We start from the raw sequence: 22,786 nt of genomic DNA, 5'->3' as shown, positions 1-22,786 counted from the left end.
ATTATTGCCCTGCAGTGGCCTAAATGGCTTATTTCTGTGTCTATACACACAGTAGCTTATTTGACAAGGCAGTGCAGAAAACAATGGTAATTAGAGACTCAGCATCCAATCAAATTTCGGCATAATAAAGTCAAACAAGTGAGAAATGGATTGTCATTGGTAGCTATGGAATTCTATATTTTGCACACTGTTTTTGTCCAATAAGGAAGTGCACAAAGCATGATAAAGTGTAAAGAACCATTGCTAGCTAGGCATGTATATACAGCTCCTGATTAATATGCCATATCGCTTTCTATCTGATTGGAATTTGAATGAATGGTAATCGCTTTCTTCCCTACACAATATATTCAGTCTAAGTAGAAATATGTAGAGCTCAATGCAGTGCAACACTGCGGGCCATAGATCTCCCACCAGTCCTGGCCTGCCCTCATGGCACTGAGATTCTCTAACATGTCCGATAAGACTTAAAGAGAATCTGTATTGTTAAAATCACACAAAAGTAAACATACCAGTGCGTTAGGGGACATCTCCTATTATCGTCTGTCACAATTTCGCCGCTCCCCGCCGCATTAAAAGTGGTTAAAAACAGTTTTAAAAAGTTTGTTTATAAACAAACAAAATGGCCACCAAAACAGGAAGTAGGTTGATGTACAGAATGTCCACACATAGAAAATACATCCATACACAAGCAGGCTGTATACACCCTTCCTTTTAAATCTCAAGAGATCATTTGTGTGTTTCTTTCCCCCTGCAGCTATCTTCCACTGAAGTGTCAGGCTGTTTCTTCCTGCAGAGTGCAGACAGCTCTGCCTGTATGTAATTCCCCAGTATGTGAAAGCCCAGCCAGCTCAGAGGACGATTTATCCAGCTTGTAAAAGATAAGAGAGAAGAGAGAAGCTGCTCTAATCTAAATAACACACAGGCAGTGTGCATAGAGGGGCCTGGAAGGGGGAGTTCATAGCAGAACCACAACACTGAAGAACTTGGCAGCCTTCCAGACACAGGCTGACAAGTCTGACAAGAGAGAGATAAGTTGATTTATTACAGAGACTGTGATAGTACAAAGTGCTGCAGTAAGCCAGAACACATTAGAATAGCTTTTGGAACTTGTAGGATGATAAAAAAACAGGATGCAATTTTTGTTACGGAGTCTCTTTAAGATCGATAAACCACGTAGAAACAATTGAAAGGAAATCAATTGGATATGCTGGGGAAATACAGGACAGACAGATTCAATCAAGTTCACAGAATTGGAGGGAAAAATAAATATGTGTTTGGCCAACCTCGAGTATTAAAGCACATCTGTCAAGAACCAGTTATAAAGCTATCTTCATAGTGGGATCACAGCAGCATCACCTGGTGCCAATAAAGATCACCAACAAAGTCCAGTGATGCTTCGGCACAACCTGGGAGCTTCTCATACTTTGCATACAACTTCAATGCTTTCAGTAAAGTCTGGCTCTGACCCCAGTGATCTCCACGTTACTTACTGAGAGACCTAAAATGTAATGGGACACTGCAAGGGAGTAGTAATGCTTGACATTCAGAAAAGTCAAGCCTTGAGTACTAATCTCACGGTTCTTCAGTAATACTGACATAATAATTCAAGTCTTCTGACAGCATCTACTCATATTTTTCTAACATTTCCTCCATGTAATAGTGCTGCCTGCTACCATTTTCTAAGATTAGTTTTGCAAGTCTAAATAGGACAGGTTTGTATGAAATGTCTGTGTAAACTCAACATTTAGTAGTGATGTTGGTAGTCATATTGATTAGTGTAAATTATAAGCAAGAACTTAGGAAATTAACTTTTCCTTTTACAAAAATGCTTTGTGAGGTGTGCTTATCTGCAGCTGTACATACAGACATAAGAACTTTCCACACTGTTTCCTGTTAGCTGATTTAAGGCCTTGCAATTGCTCACCACCTACTTCCTGTGAACTAAAATGCCCCACCTCCCCATGTAGTTCCTGCTCTAATGCAGTAACAAGAAGAAATGCAGTATGGTATCTATTTTCTTCCGATTTGGAAGCATGGAAGTGAAATGATCACTTAATTGACCTGACCACCAGCTAGTCCAGGAAGGTCAGGAAACAACACACACAAAACAAGGTATTCTGTATAATGTTTATGCTCACTTATGATCATCATGATTGCTATTAGAATGTAATCAGTTTTGAGTTGCACTAGTGCACACAATCTATGGAGTGAAAACATTAAATTCAGCTTATTTTTATGTGCCAATAGACACTATGAGCCAAGAATACATTTCAAACACACAGTATATGAAGATTGTGAGTGGGCAGTTGGGCACACCATTTCACCAGAAGTCGGGTGCTTGATATTGTGGCATAGGCTATGTCACGAACAATATCAGCAATCAAGCATATCAGCACACCGTATTTGCAGGAATCACGCTCTTTTATTGAGCCATTATATCCACAGAAGTAGCCGACAATTGTTTCGGAGTCCTCGCACATGCCTACATAAAGGGGGACCCTGCGAGGCCCCCAAAACAATTGTTGGCTACTTCTGTGGACATAATGGCTCAATGTGAGCTGTCTACATTTCAAACATGGCTGAGGAGAAATTTACCAAACCAGCTTTTCAGTGCATAATAACTGGTGTTTTTTTCCTCCATCAATAGTTTATGTGCTAGAAAAATTATTTACTTTTTTTAAAATTAATTTTGGAATTTAATTAGGCTTGCCATCTGAAGATTGTTACAGTTTAACTTCAGGTTAGTGTGAGATAAGAGTTGAGTGGATTATTATGAGGGTATGGTTAAAGTAAGAGTTAGCTGTGGGTTAGTATGAGTATAAGATCATTGTTAGCATTAGAGGGTATGGTACCAATGGAGTCCAAGGACCATCCAAAGGAGACAAAAAACAAGACAGGCGCACCAGGAGCACCTGAAAGTGTAGCACGTGGAGGGTATGGGACACTCAACAACGGTATATGCAGAATACTCACAAGAATAGAGGGGGGTTATTGTGGGATATTACTGGGAGGGAGGGGGCGCCTCAAGATATGATGTGTGGAAGGGATAACGTCAGCTGGATAAGACATATGACATAGGTCACAGAGGCGCGCCCTGCATGCAAAATGCTAGTATCGAGACACTTTTGTTATTTTATCTGAGGATAAGCGATCCAAATTATCATTCAAGTGTCTGTTTTTTATTAAAAATGTATTAATTTATTTGAGCTACCCCCTTCTTTTAGAGGTAAGCCTATGTATTTATGTTTCATCCAGCTGACATTATCCCTTCTACTCATCACATCTTGGGGCACCTCCTCCCTTCCAGTAATATCGTTAGCATTAGTTTCTGATATGTAAGAGAGTAGCAGTAATGAAACACTGAACCTAATTCATAAAGAATGTGTGGTACTTGGAGCTGTTATAAATTTAAAACAGAAGATTTGAACTTTCATTCGTATTCCTATATACTTTTAAAGAGAAACCGTGAGCAAGAATTGAACTTCATCCCAATCAGTAGCTGATGCCCCCTTTTACATGAGTAATCTATATCTTTTCACAAATGGATCATTATTATTATTAAGTATTTATATAGCGCCGACATATTACACAGCGCTGTACAGTGTGTATATATATATCTTGTCACTAACTGTCCCTCAAAGGAGCTCACATTCTAATCCCTACCATTGTCATATGTCTATATTATGTAGTGTAAGTACTGTAGTCTAGGGCCAATTTTACGGGGAGCCAATTAACGTATCCATATGTTTTTGGAATGTGGGAGGAAACCGGAGTGCCCGGAGGAAACCCACGCAGACACGGAGAGAACATACAAACTCTTTGCAGATAGTGCCCTGGCTGGGATTCGAACCGGGGACCCAGCACTGCAGGGCGAGAGAGCTAACCACTATGCCACCGTGCTGCCCGCCATCTTCAGGGGCTCTGTATGGCTGATATTGTGGTGATACCTCTACCACATGAGACTGGGAGGACCATTTTCCTGACAGGTTCCTGTCTGTGAACCTCGTTGCATTGTGGGAAATAGCTGTTTACAGCTGTTTCCAACTGTCAAAAAAAGCAAGCAGCAGGTATTTCCAGTGACATCACCTGCCAGCAGTAAAAATGTCACCATGTGATAAATGTCAGAATGTAAATCAAGGAGAGGAAAGCTTTTACATTGGGCAAACACTGACTAAATAATTTTGTACACAATTATTGTAAAAATGAAGCACTTTTTTTATTACATAATTTTCACTTGAGTTCCTCTTTAAGTCACTTCACAAACAGTTTCTGTTAGTTAATCTCAATTTTATAGTCTGGGATAAAATCACTGCCATTTAACCTGCTGTTTGTGAGTTCAAAGAAATGTGCAGTAGGAGAAAAGCCATTGTAATTCAAAAGTTTGTTTTCTTTTTATTAAATTACCCCTTTCTCACTATGCAAGGATCTATTTGAATCGCTACTCTCTTTAAATTAAATTTGTTCCTCCTTGTGACACCAGAGTAGTTATAACACTTCACCCGTAGGCGCTTATTCAATTCACTTTTTCTCCTATGAGATGTTGTGTATCTTATTGCTTATTACCTGTATTGTTGTATCTATTGTCTATTACCTGTATTGTGCTGTCACCCCTGTTATCATTGTCTGTAATCCTATTTATTGTACAGCGCTGCGTAATATGTTGGCACTATATAAATCCAATAAATAATACAAGATCATTTTTAATATTTTGTAATAACTTTTCAGCACACTGCAATTGAAAGAGAAGCAAAAAGAAAAGTCATGTCAAAATTATTTTGAGTATTTTATAGCTTGCTTGTGGTTTAAAAAAACATTTTATTGATAAGGTGTGACCGTGTCACTTTGGAGAAAACATAGGAGAACATGATAATTGAATAAGGGCCTTAGGAGCTGATTTATCAAGCCAGGTGCTAAAAGACAACTGGGTCCATATGCAATTAACTTTTTTCTTATATGCAATACTTTTTAATCCTTTGTTTAAAATATTTTTTAAGCACATCTTAATTTAAAATGTGTAGGTGAAAAGGTACATTCAAAATTGTTTTGAGTATTTTCTTTTGTGCTGGTGGTTTAAAAGGCATTTTAAAGACAAGGGCCCAAATGTGCAATTAACTAACTAATAACTTTTCAGCACATTGCTTAATTTCAAATATTTTTTGCTTGCTGGTTGTTTAAAGGGCATTTTATTGATAAGGTGTAAAAATATTCAACGAAAACTAAGGAGAAAAAGTTAATTGCATATGGCCCTTCAGATCTTGCCAGACCAAATGAGTTTTGACTGCTAAAAGAAATATATGGACCCTTATTTAGTTCACTTTTTTTCTCCTGAGTTTTCTCCTAGGAGATAATGTTTTCATCTTCTCTTTAAAATAACTTTTCAGCACTTTATAATTGAACAAATACCAAAAAAGTAGGTGAAAAAGTACTATTAAAATAATTGTATTATTATTAAGTATTTTCTTGCTTGCTATTATCTTAAAGGGCATTTTGTTGACACAGTGTGGAAATATCACTTAGCAGAAAACTCAAGAGAAATGGTTAATTGCATATGGACCAAGGGCATATGGGTTAAAGTGTGCATTGTTGTTGCTTATTATGGCTTATGCATGGAACATACCTTTTTGATTATACCGGGATGTTGCGTATTTGGATTTACTATATATTTATCATGTTTCAATGGACCCCCACAGCTTTGTGTTTTTAATTGCTTTTAATCATACTGGTTTTCAATAAGGTTTAGATATTTGGGCAAGTACGAGCCTCATTCGTTTTTACTTTTTCCATACATGGATGCTTTTCTTTATAATGCAGATTTCACCATGGCAGAGTCCATCAAAAAATGCAATTTCAGTTTTGGATGGACTGAAAATAGCCCTTTGAGGGTTGTTTTTTTCCCCAATTAGTCTTTCTGGTCAGTTGTTTGTTTCCAAGTCAGTGCACTGTCAGAGTTCTGGAGATGCAGGAGGTGAATAGACTTTCAGGAACTCTGGGTAGCTCCTAGTCAAGCAGAAACCTAACCTAATTTATATGTGAAGGCAGAAATTTCACCACCACCAGGTAGCATCAGCAAGTGTCAAACAATGACATCCATGGTGGTACCAATGCTGCCATTCAGCTGCAGAAAAACTTCAGCCATAAGGCAATCATGTCCAGCAGGCAGGAGGCCAAACTTCCAGATAAACACACAGTTCAGCCATATATAGAAAAGTTGTCAGTCAAGTATCTGAAGAGCTCTCACCTCATGCTGGGAAGGTAAAATGTAGACAAGAAACAACCATTCTAGAGTATTGTAAACTATACAGCTGGCTTTTGAAGGACAAAGCATTTCAATAATGTAATACATTGCTAATTCTATTGTTATTTCATATCCAATTCAATAGATGCTTATGGAGTCCTCCTTTAATATTACATACTTTGTGAATTAGGTTAAAGAGAAGGGGAGTGCAGCTTTTAAACACAAGTAAAGAACTAATTTAGAAATATAAAATTGTATTAAATGATGAACTTTGCAATACATAAATCAGTATAAACAATACATTGCAACAGAGGAACAGTACAAAAATATATTTACCATGGTAGATAGTATTACAAAATTAAGCAATAAACCAAAACCTCACCGTAATAAAATAAAGTAACAATAATAAAATATGTAAGCTGCATCCATTATCCTGTAATACTTAGGGCATATTCACACATATGTACTTTATAAATGCAAATGTTTTTAATATTGCAGCTTAAATGCACAAGTTTTATTGGGATGGCTTGTATCTCCCAGAAAAGGGTAAATCCTGTCAATGTTTAAGGCTGGGCATGTTGAGAGAAACCTATTATTTCACATACCCAAACCAAGAACACACATGTACTGTACATGGCAGAATGTGGGTTTCATAAGCACACAAATATATCTTGCTGTTTAGGGCAACTAATGAGAGCATCTTCACATTAGTCTGCCAAGGCTTCATTCCTATATAGGACCAAAGAGAGAGACCAAATAAAACGGTCTTTTCTATTCTGCTTCTGCCATACCACCTGTCATCACAAGTCACTTTACAGTCCACTGCCTGGGAAAAGGCATGTCAGAACAGAGCCTGGACAGGGTAGCTTTCAGCTACCGCGATCCTTAAAATGTACCAGAGTCGAAACCTTGAAGAAAAAACAGATGTGTACCTGGGGAGAGAGAAGCCTCTGAAAAGTCAAGAAGCTTTCCTTGTCCTCCTTGAACCCACTGAAGCCATGAATGGACCCCAGGAATATAAACAACAAGAGCTTGTTGGATATGTTATTGTGGCAAAAGCACAAAATGGCTGCACTCATGCATGAAGAGAAGCATGGCTGCGAGCCTCCAAATGGTCCCAGGCAGCATCTGTAAGGGGGAGTAAACATGGAAAGCCTTTGGGGGATCCAGGGGCTTCCCTCTACCTAGGTAAGTATCTGTTTTTTCTTCCAGATTTTACCTAGGGTTGACTTTAAAGGGAACCTAAACTGAGAAAGATATGAATTTTTCCTTTTAAAATAATACCAGTTGCCTGACTGCTGATCCTGTGTCTCCAATACTTTTAGCCACAGCCCCTGAACAAGCATGCAGATCAGGTGCTCTGACTGAAGTCAGACTTGATTAGCTGCATGCTTGTTTCAGGTGTGTGATTCAGCCACTACTGCAGCTAAATACATCAGCAGGAGAGTCAGGCAACTGGTATTGTTTAAAAGGAAACATCCATATCTCTCTCAGTTTAGGTCCCTTTAAGGGCACGTCCCCACTTTCTCACTGCTAAACTGATTGCAGTAGCACATCTCAGAGTGGGATGCGCAAAAACATAGACAGCACTGTCTCATGGGCATACTTATGCGCTATACAACAGTGAGTACTGGCAACACACTACTGCATGCATTTCTGTGTGCAACCCGGAGCTATCCCATTCAATGTAGCTGAGCAACAGAAGAGAGTGCCTGAACGCTCAGATCCTTAAAGGATACCCAAAGTGGCATGTGACATGATGATATAGACATGTGTATGTACAGTGCCTAACACACAAATAACTATGCTGTGTTCCTTTTTTTCTTTCTCTGCCTGAAATAGTTAAATATCAGTTATGTAAGTGGCTGACTCAGTCCTGACTCAGACAGGAAGTGACTACAGTGTGACCCTCACTGATAATACATTCCAACTATAAAACACTTTCCTAGCAGAAAATGGCTTCTGAGAGCAAGAAAGAGATAAAAAGGGGAATTTCTTATCAGTGAGGGTCACACTGTAGTCACTTCCTGTCTGAGTCAGGACTGAGTCAGCCACTTACCTGATGTTTAACTCTTTCAGGCAGAGAAAGAAAAAAAAGAACACAACAGAGTTATCTGTGTGCTAGGCACTGTACATACCCATGTCTATCTCATCATGTCACTTCGGGTATCCTTTAAAGCTAATGGGAACCCATATTTAAATAAAAAAGTCAGATACTCACCTAAGGAGAGGAAGGCTCTGGGTCCCATAGAGCTTTCCCTCTCCTCTCCCAGTCCTCGTCGTTGCGCTGGCTCCCCCGTACCGGTATTCGACCGTTTCGGTCAAATACCGCTGTTTCCCCGCCAAAGGGAGGCTTCGGAAATGCTTCGGGAGCCCGAGTGCTCCCGAAGACGAGTCGCCCTACACTGCGCACGCGTGAGCGCCCTATATGACGCACTCGCGTGTGCGCCGCCTGTCTTCGGGAAGACTCGACACCCGAAGACTTCCGAAGTCCCCGCGGCGGCGGATGCGAACGGGGGAGCCAGCGCAGCACCGAGGGCACCGGGAGAGGAGAGGGAAGGCTCATTAGGACCGAGTCTTCCCTCTCCTTAGGTGAGTATCTGACTTTTTTTTATTTAAATATGGGGTCACATTAGCTTTAATAAGAAAAATGGGCATGATGGCAGATAGTAAAGGTAAAACTTCAGACACAGGTCTTAATGTACCATCTTTAGTGATCTAAAATCAGAGAGTCCAAATACAATCCTTTTGGGGTTAAATAAGGGTTCTACAGCTAAAAATCCTGCTTTAAAAATCTTATCACGTGACCTGAGGCAGCCCATCTAAAAAAAAAAAAAAAGAGTTAACACTGTGAGTCTGGCTTGTATTACATCATCATGCTGTTCATACTGCAAGAATCCAAGGAAATGGCTGGAGAGGAAACTCCTCACAAGGCGAATTTAAAACAGAACTCCGAACCTTGAAAAAGAATACTTCACTTGTAGGAAATAAATTACATTAGTATGTCCCCCAAAAGGCTGCCTCTGATCTCTGGTCCTTGTCTACTTTACAGGCTTCTTATCCTCCAGTGGTGCTAAAACAGTGAATATTCTCCCGAAACATCTTCAGGATGGTCACTGCATCAGGCTTTTTCTGATAAAAAGTACTATGTGAAGTCGATGAGAACCAATTGATCAAAAGGGTTTTCGTGGACTTAAGGGGACCGTGGCATTACTAGAAACAGAAGGTGACTGGTCATAGGGGGACTGGCCTACCACTAACCAAATACTCACAGCAAAGCAGACAGAGATAATACCTGCAAAGTGGAAGCATTCCTGGAAAGGTGAGACGGTGGTTTTCTGCTTTAGGGAAAAATTTGTTTCCTGCCTGGACATACATTTAAAATTGATATATTTGCCATTAGCAAAGTAATGTGCCTAATGAGTCAAGAGGTGGATATGAAACGGGCTGGCACACTTCCATTATTTTTCTGGCAGTGACTCCTTTCCCTTCTCATCCTCTGTCCTGTGAGCTACAGCCTCCTGCCATGTTGCTGCTTGCTGGCCCCACCTGCAGAACACTTGTATTGCTATTATAAAGATCAATGTTCTCGGCTTTGCTGCCTTTTAGGTGATGGAGTCTGCTCAGGTGTAAGAGGGCACAAAAGACCTTTTGCTTAGCAGGGGGCACAAGCCCCTCCTGCATTCATTCATCCACCAACCATGACTACTGCTGAATACTGTTTCAGTATTTCAGTTTTTCAAAAAGACTTGACCATCATATAAGTAGGATGAATTTTCTTTCTGCACTGCACTGTGGGGTGAAGTCTTAGATAGTCATTTGTCACCACTTTATAGATGGGCCCCTTAGCATCCATGTAATTAAGGCGCCAGGAAATTTGGGCGCAGTTAAAAGTCGAAAAACAGCTTGCCCTGCTCCTTTAAAAGTCTCGGCGGGCATTAATTACGATTCCCCCCAGGCAGCCATGGACTCAGGGGTAAGATGTAATTTGTCTGCCAGCTATTGTTGGTGGCTGAATTACGCTGTTTTTATACTAATTTGGGCTCTGTCTTTTGACGGCACCCGAATGACTGTCTGAGTACTGCTGTAGCCCTATGGCAGCACATGGTACACCAACATTTCTCTGTGCCATTTTGCGCTGTCTCACCTTAAGGGAGCTATTTACAAAGAAGTTGAGTACTCGGACATAACTGCAAAGTAGTACAGACCACAATTCTTGGGCAATATTCCCCAGTATTCACAAGGAAGTCTGGCAAATGCTGTGCACTGCAAAGTCAGGCAGATGCACCTTTATAAACACTCATTAAATCGATCCGCTTAGACATTCCAGGGTACATTCGCAAAAGAATGCTAATATGTAAAATATAATGGACATTACACAAATTACTTAATGTGTGTTCGATAAGCAAGGTAGGTGATACGTAATTTGTGTAATGCCCTTTTAATCTCATATGTCCTGTCTTTACACGCAAATATAACCGTTACTTTTGTGTAATTATAAATCCTGCCAGTAGATGGCAAAGTAACCATTCTTGCTTCAGCCTTGATGATCATAATTGACTTCAGTATATGTGCAATCACATGAGCATGTTGCTGGGCTTACTACAGTGTGTGCACCGTCATGGACCAACAGGGAATATAATATTCACCAAACTGCAGTCAGACAGCGCACAATGATTTTACCAGTACAAACGGCAGTTATATAGCATGTACTGTGCAAATAGCGCAACTCGCTTTCCCTAAGTAATGTACACGCTGCTAGTTTAGCCACAGCTGAGCAATGCGTCTGTTCACCACTCACTCCCATAATGTCACCCAAGAAATCAAATATTGATTCTTACGGGAGACATAAATCCAGTGTGTGTATTGGGCTTTAGAAACCTCACTGACCATAGAAAGAAGAGGCCATTTTTATTCTAGAGCCATCATTGTTCCCAACTGGAATTTGATGGTTGTTGTTTAAACTGTGCTCTCTCCTGTGCCACCTCTGTACCTAAGCCAATGCAAGTTTCATTCTCAGCTGTCGAAGTACATCAGTCATGTCAGAAGGTTTTCTAATGCAAACTTGTAAATAGAATGTACTAAGGCCTGTTTCCACTTCAGCCGGCATGCATCTTCGAGACGCACACTGTGATGCAAGATCGCATCCAAGACCCGTTTTTTTTCCTGCATGCTGTCCAATTTTCTCCCCGCATGTGAATTTACCGTCATTGGACGGCACCCAATAGTTTTCAGTAGGCTGCATTTACCCATCTGAATTGGCATGTGGTGAAACAAAGCAAATCACCTGTAGAAGAAACGAACCCTAAGGGAAAAACGGATATAAAGTAAGACACAGAATGACTGTACTGCAAGCATTCCGAAGATGCTCCTATTCTGAATTAAGCAATAAGGCACCTGTGTTAACACAAGCTATGCATCCATCATCCTAGCTCTTGTGATAGAAATAAGGTTCATTAGGAAAATGTCAGTCCATTGCATACACAGAGTCCTGACAAAGTCTTCCAGGCACTCAGGCTGCGCTTCTTCTAGTTAACCTTATATCTAAAACTTGACATTTCAACAAGTATAGATTTATTAGCAGTGGGAATTGGAGAGCTGTTTCCAGAAATGCTAAGTCAATATTAGGAGAGAACAGCAGAAATAGAGCGGAATCACAGCTGAAACCATCTAAAGGTTACATCCCATTTTCTGATAGGGAGATCTTTGTCTTTTATACTGAATTCATTTTTATCAACTCCCCTTTACTAATAAATCATAAATATGTGATCACAGGGTATAATAAAGCTTGGTAATTATGGCCTAAAGCAGGATTATAGGAGGCTTTGATGCAGTGTATGCTGTCATCCATTCTAAACATCATGTAAACAGCAGTGCTTTACTGGAAAAAAAAAACATTGAAAATACCCCATTTTCCAGCTAAGAGCCTGTAGTAACATCATACCTCCCAGCATTTGGAGCCAGGAAATAGGGACACTAAGACACACTGCTGTCACACCTCCAGTCACGCTGTAATTGAACACATGGTGTGTAACCATATACAGCATTTCCTGGCGTCTAGTTGCCCCACTCCCTCCCCCTATACACTTCCCTGGTGTCTAGTTGCCCCCATACAGTTTCCTGATGTCTAGTGCACCCCCTTCCTCCCCTATACAGTTCCCTGGTGTCTAGAGTGAACCCTCCCCCCAATTTCCTCTATACCAGTGTTTCTCAAACCTGTCTTTGTAACTCCCCAACGATGCATGTTTTGCAGGCAACCTCACCTATACACAGGTGGGGTAATTTAAGTATCAGCTACATGGAATCCATAGCTGAGACACTAATTACCCCACTTGTGCATAGGTGAGGATGCCTGCAAAACACGCACCATTGGGGAGTCACAAGGACAGGTTTGAGAAATACTGCTCTATACAGTTTCCTGGTGTCTAGTGGTTTTCCCTCCTCCCCATGCAGATATCATTGCAGGGAGCGAGGCTTGGTAAGTGATGCACTTCTCTTCATGAATCCAGCAATGCTCAATCAGCCACACATGAGCCAGCTGCAATGACAGGTGATGCAGTGTGATTTGAACTTGAGCCACATCACCCGGACTGTCATTACAGCTGGCTCAGTGTGCAGCTTTGATCCTTCTGCTGCGACTCACTCTGCATTCTTCTGCTGCCATAGGGATACAAGAGGGTTTCCACGGGACACAGGACTATGACTCCCAACCCAAGACAATGCTGGTGAAAGCAGTATGGTTTGAAGGCATAAATAACAAGACTGTAGGCTGGGCTGCTCAGTAGCCTTGTGGGTAACCCAACTCTGCAGTTTGGGTCACTCTCCCTCCAAGAAGGCCCGTCTAGATAGAAGAAGCGGAACCACGTATCTCACCCCTTCCCCCAAGATGCAGCACCCTGGCTGTTAATGGAAAAGAAGGAAAAATGAGGAGGGACCAGCCTAGAGTCATGTGACAATGAGCTCTAAACTTAAAAAAAATATGGTAGCTCTGATATGATTATACAGTACGATGCCAGGAGACAGTGCGAGAAGTGTAGCGGAGTGGCAGATCATGAGCTGGATTTGCTTTGCATTCCTTAGCATGAGAACACCAAAGAACATTATTCAACCGGCAGACCTGGTCTGGATTGGCCAAACACTTGTCAGTTATATAAGAACATAGCGGTGTCGCTCTGAGGTTGGTGACAACGTTGCAGTTCTATGCACGCACCCAAAGCAAACACTTATTTTTCACCAATCCAGAACAGGCAGGAGTTATTGAGGGGCCCAGTCACACAAGAGTGATTTGCAGGCATTTACCACTGATCGCCCAATTGCCGGTATTCGATAGCACTTTCAAAAGCACTAATGTAATTAAAAGTATATGACAGTGATCTAATTGCTGTAATCGCCGGCAAATCGCGATTTGCAGTGCATGCATTACTTTTGATTTTAGAGCAGTTACGATTGTAATGCTAAAAAAAAAACCGCATGAATCAGGATCGCTCAAAAATCACGATAATGTCCAATAAAAAATATGCATTAATCACAAAAAAAATCCCTGTTGCAAAACGCTAACGATTTTCCTAGCGTTTTGCCATCGCCATTGTGACTGCAGACACATCTGCTAATTCACTAACCCCTCAGTAACTCCCAGACGTTCTATGTTCTATTCTATGCAAGGCTCAAGTGAATTCTGGAAAATTGAGGTTCGTGGGATAACGTATGGTCACCAATGTTTTGCAGCTTAGGAGAACCTTAGAACAACATTGGCCTCAATTCACTAAGCAGTTTAGACTAGTCTGCAGATGGTTTTTAGTCTACTGATGGTTTGGTGCAATGTTTTAGACCTGTTTTTAGACCTGGTCTAACATTCAGTAATTACACAGTAAATTCACAAAGGCAAATAAGGAGTAACCACGCCCACCTTTTCTGACAGAGATTAGACCAGCTGATTTACTGTTGGTAAAGTAATTATGTGAGGTATTGTGGGGACCTGGGATGCCTCTCAGTTTAATAGCAATCAGTGTGTGACGGATGGGGTGGGAAGGATGGGGGAGGGGCACACTTTGGTGTCTCAGCCTTGGGTGCCGGAGGACCTTGTCCCAGCTCTGATCTGAAGAAATAAGAGTTTGAGTAAAGATTCTTTGGAGCTCCATCTGCAGGGAGCGTATGGGCCCATATGCAATGCACCTTTTCACCCGAGTTTTCTCCTAGGAGATAATTCTTCAGCACTTTTCAACTAAAAAAGTACCAAAATGTAAACGAAAAAGAACTATTACAATTATTTTGAGTATTTTTTTTTGCTTTCTGGTGGCTTAAAAGGCATTTTATTGACAAGTTTAAAAATACCACCAAGGAGAAAACTCAGGAGAAAAACTTAACTGCATATGGCTCATGGTGCGTATACAACCGTCATAGGTATCACCTTACCTGATTAAAAATATTTAAAAAGAAACTATTTCATAGCCCTGAATATACTGCAGAACAATATACTACAGAAGGAACACTATACATTCTCTTTATGTTTTCAAACAGATTTTCCACTGAAAATTACGATTGCATGCACAGCGATGTGATAGCAATGATTTTTTGCAATTTACAGCAAGCGGTTTCCTGTATGTTTTGGCGTGATTTTTGTGGCTCCATTTTTGCATTGTGATTGTGGTGTTTTTCTGAAAATTCTGTTTGGGAAAAAAGGATATTGCAAGAAAATCATTGCAGTGGGGTAAAAATCAAATGGAAATGGTGTGCAATGATTTTAAGGATAATCACCGAGCCCTTGTGAAAAGCAAAGTGCGGGTGAATTGCGTAGAATCAGATTTCTGGATCAAGACACACTCAGTGGAAAAGGGCCCTTGGGGCCAGTTACCACCATGCCTCTGTTGCAGGAAATGTTACCACAATACAGGGGATGCCCATTCTAGCACAGACACCATTAATTTGATGAAATGGCTGTGCATCTGCAGCACATTAAAAATGCAGGATTCAGAATGGGTTTCAGAAAAGGATTGGATTCTGTGAGAAAGTAAAACCACAACAATCTCTATATCACATGAAGAAATGTATAGCAGTGCCTACCAACCAATCAGATTTATATTTCAGTGTGATCACTTCAGTATGCTGTAACGTGATTGGATGCTGCAGGGTACTGCATGCTATATACATCATGATGTGTTTTGTACTGAAATATTGAATATGGCCTCAATTCACTAAGCTTTATCAAACACTTTATCGAACAGTTGATAATTTACCTCATGGGTAAAATCTAATTTTGAATTCACTAAGGTAAACTCACTTTTACTCATAAAATATTCGATAAATATATAACATCTTAGTGAATTCAAAATAAGATTTTACCCATAAAGTAAATTATCAAACGTTCGATAAAGTGTTTGATAAAGATTAGGCCGGTTACACACTGAAAGCGTGCAGGAGAACGGCTCCTGCACGCGTTGCGGCGTGTCGTCGGGAAACTCCGGTGCGACGCTGAGTAGCGGCGGTAGTAATTAATTAACCCGAAGGGGAAACGGCAATTCCCGACGATAAAATTCGCCGGGACGTGTCGTACCGCAACATATCGAAACGCAGCGTCGGGTGTGAAAAGTAAAAGGAAAGTCTATGGACTTTCGTTTTACCTTGGTTAACGCAAAGTATAGACTTTGCGTTAAAACGCCAAAAGAGGGCTCTGGTGTGAAAGAGCCCTTAGTGAATTGAGGCCTACACCTGATAAAGTGCTACAATGCATTATACAGAAGTAACCACAGGTAAAATTAAAAGAGAAAGGGTCCAGTTTCATTTGTTAAAAACAATATTGTATTTAACATACTTTATGTATATAATCCATACTATATATCTATTTATAGATTAGAAGGCTACATAGAAAAATAGCTGGCATTTCGGGGATGCCAGAATAAATATATGTTCCATTTAATTGCACAGGAATGAATCACAATATGATAGGTTTATATTGTTCCAAGGGAAGAATGAAGGGTAGATAAAATAGAGTAAAAAAGAACCCGAGGTGATTCTTGGGGGAGCAGATGGGACACAGAAGCATGTTCTCTGCCTCTTGACATGCCTCTGTGTCCCCCACTGCCGCTCTCTGCCCCCCCCCCACTGCCGCGCTATAGTCCTCCAAGATTGGCAACATTATTTATCCCCATCTTGGAGGTAAGCACAGGGGATAGGGATTCCCTGTTCAAAACACCAGCCAGGGGCATTCCTGCAGGGTTTCCAGAGCTGCCGTTGGGTAGCTCTCTCTCCCTGGCCGCGTCCCCCCGATGCTCCCCCGCCTCCCTGCACACTGAGGAATGAGAGAATGAATCTCTCATTCCAGCGTCGTGACCCAGAGGTCACGAAAGTGAAAGTCAGGTATTGCAGCCCACTGGAGCAGCGGGGAGCAGTGTTTTTTTGCGGCTGCCTAATCTGCTCAGCCCCCAGATCAGGTAGCCTACTTTTTTTTTATTTTATGAGTCCACCTCAGGCTCTCTTTAAAGAAACAATTCAGATAGAGTCATTAGATTGGGCTTCCAATAGGAACCGAATACAGTATGTACTGTAATTTCCATTATTTCAACAGTTTTTCTCCTTCAAATGCTCCAGCGACTTAAAGAATATGTTAAAGTGAACCGAGCACCTTTTTTTCACTCAGGACATTTCTATAGCACATGAAAAATGTATGCCGACTATCTGTTTCATTATTAAAATAAACTTTAATTTTACCTTGTATTTTACATTCAAAGTTGTTAAATTGGCCTGTTTGAGCAGACCTGCCGACCGTCCACATCCGCAGAAAGTTCAGTAACCTCTAATTGTTTTATTGCGCTAATTACCAAGAGGTAAACCATGCCTTTCATCAGCAAAGAGGGTGAATAATTAGGAGTGTGTTTTCAAAGCATGGCTTTGAAAACACACTCCTAATTAATCACCCTCTTTGCTGATGAAAGGCATGGTTTACCTATTGGTAATTAGCGCAATAAAACAATTAGAGGTTACTGAACTTTCTGCGGATGGGGACGGTCGGCAGGTCTGCTCAAACAGGCCAATTTAACAACTTTGAATGTAAAATACAAGGTAAAATTAAAGTTTATTTTAATAATGAAACAGATAGTCAGCATACATTTTTCATGTGCTATAGAAATGTCCTGAGTGAAAAAAAAGGTGCTCGGTTCACTTTAAGTGAAAAAATGTCCCCAGTTTAACTTAGCTAGAGTGTCTTCCAGCCTCCTGTAGTCGTTCGGCACATGTGCAGTTGCAATTTTTACAAGTTACGCAAGCACAGAATACCACCGGCCACAGGAGCAGGGTCCAGGTATGCAGCTTTCGGAGGAGCTCAGCTGATGGAGGGGTTTAGAGCAACAAGGGACCAGGACAACATGGGGCTAGAAGAAACCCTAAGAACTAAACTAAGAACATTTTTTTCACTTTACATTTCGTGTAAGTTTGAATTTACCTCTATGCAGGTAACTTTCTATGCAGGCAACTTTCTATGACTTTCTATGCAGGCATCTGACTCCAGCTATTGGTGCCTGAAAGATAACCAGGAAAACTGCTTGATGACACCTACACAGCTAATAGAGTTATCTTTATGACAAGCATTTTCCAACAACCAGATCCCAGTCATTATATTTGTTTTAAAGCTACACACAAAATTTCAAACAATCACCAACAAATGGGATTGTTAAACAATGTAGGATCTAGTCAAAGTGCCACAGACTTTGTTGACACGTCATTTAATAATCATTCATGGCTCTGTATATACTGCTATGAACAATTAATTATCTGCCCAAGTGATCCATCATGGCCATTTAAAATGCATGAGCATAATTGCAGATCTTTCATTTAAGCCGTCACTTGTCTCCATAATTTGTCGAACGACATCTGACCAACCTTCGTGTATTTTAAATGATTTTTTCTCCCTGTGTATACAAGGCTTTAGAATAATTTCATTATACTTGAAGCTTTTTATCAAGTCATCTGTTTATCTTTCTGACTCAACACATTTGCAGCTGATAGTTTTTGAAGGACAAAAAGTGAGTTATTTATGACAGATGTTACTTGTTTTTCTTGCATAATCCAGTGACACTTTATGGAGTTCACTGATGGAAAATTAAAAGGAGAGAGACATGTTGGCAGCCATGTCAGATGCCTTACTGAAAACGTTTTGTGCTTGGTGGTTTCTGCTTTCAGCTGAACCTGTAGGCGAGGAACCATATATCAATGGCCATATTACAACAGGTACCATAGGGTGCATGCCATTATAAGCACACTCTGTACCTGAAATGTGCTTCTGCAGACCCTCACAGTCAATATGCAAGCAGTGAAGTACAGGTACCATACGACTTTGCCTAGATCTTTTCAGTACTGAACAGGGGTGTGGCTTGAGAGCAAACTATGGGGAGGGTGGCCAAGGTCCTACAAGGCCCCATAAACTGGAAACTAATGTCACTATGGCAACTGCTGTTTAAAAGTGTTACCACCTAATTTCTGAGTCCTGAAACCATCATGTAGTCATACACATCAGATGAAAATCAAAGCACCTGCTATGCTCTCTAAGACTGAGTGGGTCATAGAAAGTACTCAAACCGATTGGTCAATTTGGCTGCTAGAAAACTAGCATTCTTAGAAGCAGGGATGTAAACAAGGTGCCTACATGTCTCTCAGTTGGGTTTCCTTTGATCAAGGCCAAGGATTTTGAGGGTACTTTCAAAGCTGGCATTGTCACCACTGGACCTGGCAGGCGTGAACTGAAAATCTGGCCAGTCTGGCATTTACTAGAAGCAGTAAAAGCTTTGTTTAAGCTTCCGTAGGTGGCTGCAGTCAGCCAGTGGGGTATGGCAAGAAGTGACAGTAGCTTAAATCCCATCATTTTGAAGAAGATTAAGTTATGCTAATATTCTTTATTTGGCAACACTACCTTAGTCCTCCTTCTTTACTTTGGGGGCCATAGTTTTAGCTGCATAAAGAAGGGTGAGGCAGCATGGTAACAAGTCTATTCTGCAGCTTTATTACTTAGTTTATATAGATTGTGCCATTTTGTGCTGGGTATGAATAGAGTGACCACATGCATTCCTAGCTTTCTCATTGGTCTGTCCTGATCTGTGAATTACACTCACCAGGTTTTGTTTAATTTCAGGATCTTTCTGCTTGAGGTACCATCAAAATCCTTCAAACACAAATGAACGCAGTTTTCGCTAAGACACAAGTGCAGTAAATCATGGGCACATTTATATATTATTACATATTAATATTAGCCTACTGTGTAATATTAAAGCAGTTATCTGTTCCCTTTATTGGTATTCATTAATATTGATAACTGTATATCATTAAGGCTTGAACACATACTGGCCTTTTATCAATGCCTGAGATATCATCTGAAGCACTCTAGAACATTACAATTTTATAAAAATGCATCCCAAAATAATGTTTAACTTCAGGCTGACCTTGGGCATCTGAAATTCCAAGAGAAGTTGGAACACATTAGATGTCCACACTACTCTGTCTACAGTTAAAAGCAAAACTGCACTCCAGTGCTGGTCAGAAACAAGCAATGTACTTGTTTCTCTTCAATTGCTAAGACCTTCTAGACTGTTAGCTGGTCATAACAACACTATAACTGTAATATTACCCCTTTTAGGGATTGGTACACCATGAAGGCTTGATTGGCCATGTGGCAACGCCTTATGCGATGTCTCCTATGACTTAGAAACACTTATACATGACATGCAGAACATGTATGTAGCAAACCTCTCAAGCTCCGTACCAGCATCCCCTATCTCCAGGTGTGACTGAATGTCAAGCACATACACATGGCAACCTACAGAGGAAGTGATGTAACTACACCACCGAGTCACATGAAAAGCGTAGGCGACACATCAGCTCAGCCACAAATCTTCACAGCCACGTGCGGTCATGTAAGGTTATTTCCCCCTGGCTAAGCATCATGTATTAAACACGGAGCAGCTATAGAAAAGGTGGTACACCGCTTCTGTGGACAGGAAATTGTGGTATATGCATTGCAGTCATGATAAGGGATAATTCCTTGAAAAGACACATCTGCAATGTCAGCCAAGTACACAGATGCCCAGGTGGCGTCACAAATCCAGCTCTCTGAAGAACTTTAATCCTGCCTGCATGTTGTTACAACATTCTCTCATCGCTGGGTAGTGTAGCTGTTCTCCTTAAGTTTTCCTTCACCTTTATGAATTCTGGCGCATGGGTTTCTTCTTTAGGTTCCTGTTCTTTTTCAAGCTAAAGAGAAAAGTAAGACAGTTCAAAAAGTGACAAAAGTAGGTCCCATCTACTTACAGTTTACTGTATCATATTGACTTGGCTTCATGATCTTCAGAAACCTGCTAGATTTCATGTTTGCTTGCATGAGCTCACTGGCTCCACCCTGCTGATCACCTGACATCTAACTGCTAAACAGTAACCAGCACAACTGCCATCTACATGTTTACTATTTACCTGCATCAGTGTTTTACTTCAGCTAACATCTGGAAATATGCCTGAAGAAGGGGACTAGATCCCAGAAAGCTTGCATCATTTAACTTTATCAGTTAGCCATTAAAAGGTATTACTTTTACAAGACTTTGTTTTTTTCTACCTATATAATTTGTTTGGCTAACACGGTGCAGAAACATTTTTACTACTACCACTATTATGACACAACCACAAAAAACCCATGCATTGCAAAAGCATGTAATATTTTGGGAATGCCCCATGCAGGAATCCTGCATTTTCTCATTGCAGCTTAGCCCTCCTTTCAGCTCCCTGTAAAGGATACTTCAGGATGGCCCCACACTCTGTTGTGTACTAGAATACTTTTTCTCATGCCCTGATGGCGACCTGTCTGAAAATCTGCAGACAGAACTAGGCTGATTGGCACAGGTAGACACCAGCCTTAGGTATATCAGTGGAAGGGGCAGAGGGCAGGGACATCACATTAGTGGATATTATAATAATATGACACGAATGCATACTTTTGCTCCTTTGCCTTGGCAGTTGGGGGCACTTGCTTAGGCAATGTCTGCAGAAACAGATGAGTGCAGGTGTCTGACTCTTACCTGTTCCAGTCTTTGCTGTCTCTTTAACAACTCTTGTTCAAATGGAGACTGCATCTTCTTAATCTCCTCTTCCTCTTTCTTCTGTTGGATGATCTTATCTCTCCGCCGATTCTCCAACACTCGCTGGAGCTCTGGCTTTTTGTCAATACCCAGACCCCTGCGGGAAGCAGAAGGAAGTTGTGCAAATCAATAAGAGGCCCCATAGTAAGCTCATTGCATAGAGGATGGAAGTTAAAAATAGAATAATAAGACAGATTTACTGTAGATTGAAACATGAATTTGCCCTTGCTACACAAATATAGCACTGCATTAAAGGGAACCCGAGGTGAGAGGGATATGGAGGCTGCCATATTTATTTCCTTTTAAGTAATAGCAGTTGCCTGGCAGTCCTCCTGATCCTGTGTCTCTAACACTTTTAGCCATAGACCCTGAACAAGCATAAGCAGATCAGGTACTCTGACTCAGGTTTTACTGGATTAGCCATATGCTTGTTCCAGGGTTTTGACTTAGGCAACTGGCATTGTTTACAAGGAAATAAATATAGCAGCCTCCACATCACTTTTACCTCTTAGGGCACGTTTCCACTACATAGCCGCATTGCACCGTGGGTGTCCTGAACCCAATGCACGGCAATGGAATCGTTTACATTGCGTGCATTGCGTACGGAGCGGTGCAGAGCGATCCGAGAGTCTGCAGCATGCTGCAGATTGTCGCACAGCTGCATCACCCCACCCACCCCTCCATACACTTCCGCATTGGGAGATGCGGAAGTGACTCGGACGCCAGTGGAAGTGATGCGACATCACTTGTCAGTGCAAACGTACCCTAACAGGTGCACCTGTTTCTGATAATATCTGGTTGCCTCATTGGCTGCATAATATTAATGTTACACTGCAATTTTATTCCTCATTAATAGCCACTTAACTATCAGCCATTAATGAGATGGGTATGTAAAGTAGCATGGAAGGTTGATTGAAAAGGCAATTAAACATTGTTATTAAAGTGAATGTTTACCAATTTAAAAATAAAAAAAGTCAGATACTCACCTAAGGAGAGGAAAGGCTCGGTCCTAATGAGCCTTCCCTCTCCTCTCCCGGTGCCCGGTCCCGCGCAGGATCCCCCGTAGCAGTATTCGACCAGTTCGGTCAAATACTGCCACTTCCGCAGCCGAAGGGAGCTTTCGGAAGCCTTCGGGAGCACTCGGGCTCCCGAAGGAAGCGTGCGTGTCCAAGGCTCCAGCCTTGGACACGCACGCTTCCTGCAAACATCACATAGACAGAGGTTACCGGCGCCGCGGCGAGGAGTCCGGATGGCGTCCACAGGGATATGTGAGATATGCTTGTAACATTGCTTTATCTGGTAAGCAAATTTTAATTGGGGCTTTTAGCCATATTAAAAAAGGTTTTTACGCTATGAGAGGCGGCTTTTTATGCTTTCTTTAGTTCAACTGGTGAAGCTACAGCATTGACATTTGTGATATGCCTGAATTTGGATCTTATCTGGT

The 22,786-nt window shown here is 41.1% G+C and overlaps 1 protein-coding gene across 6 annotated transcripts in view; it reads right to left on the bottom strand.

The window, feature by feature from the left end:
- Nucleotides 1-22,786, bottom strand: part of FAM107A (family with sequence similarity 107 member A) — a 355,309-nt gene that overhangs the window by 2,017 nt on the left and 330,506 nt on the right. For 3 of the 6 annotated variants that reach the window (XM_068253752.1, XM_068253753.1, XM_068253757.1), the window contains 2 exons: nucleotides 21,283-21,439; nucleotides 17,341-20,467 (listed from right to left, as the gene is read on the bottom strand). In XM_068253752.1, the coding sequence (XP_068109853.1) occupies nucleotides 20,357-20,467; nucleotides 21,283-21,439 (268 nt within the window). In that variant the 3' untranslated portion in view covers nucleotides 17,341-20,356. Of the gene's footprint in view, nucleotides 1-8,865; nucleotides 11,541-17,340; nucleotides 20,468-21,282; nucleotides 21,440-22,786 lie in introns of those variants that run through there. The other 3 variants (XM_068253755.1, XM_068253756.1, XM_068253754.1) reach the window with 3 other exon arrangements.

This window comes from Hyperolius riggenbachi, chromosome 9 (assembly GCF_040937935.1).
Source record: "Hyperolius riggenbachi isolate aHypRig1 chromosome 9, aHypRig1.pri, whole genome shotgun sequence".
Taxonomy (NCBI): domain Eukaryota; kingdom Metazoa; phylum Chordata; class Amphibia; order Anura; family Hyperoliidae; genus Hyperolius; species Hyperolius riggenbachi.
The sequence above is the reverse complement of the archived record's forward strand: the minus strand, read 5'-3'. Positions and strand labels throughout refer to the sequence as shown.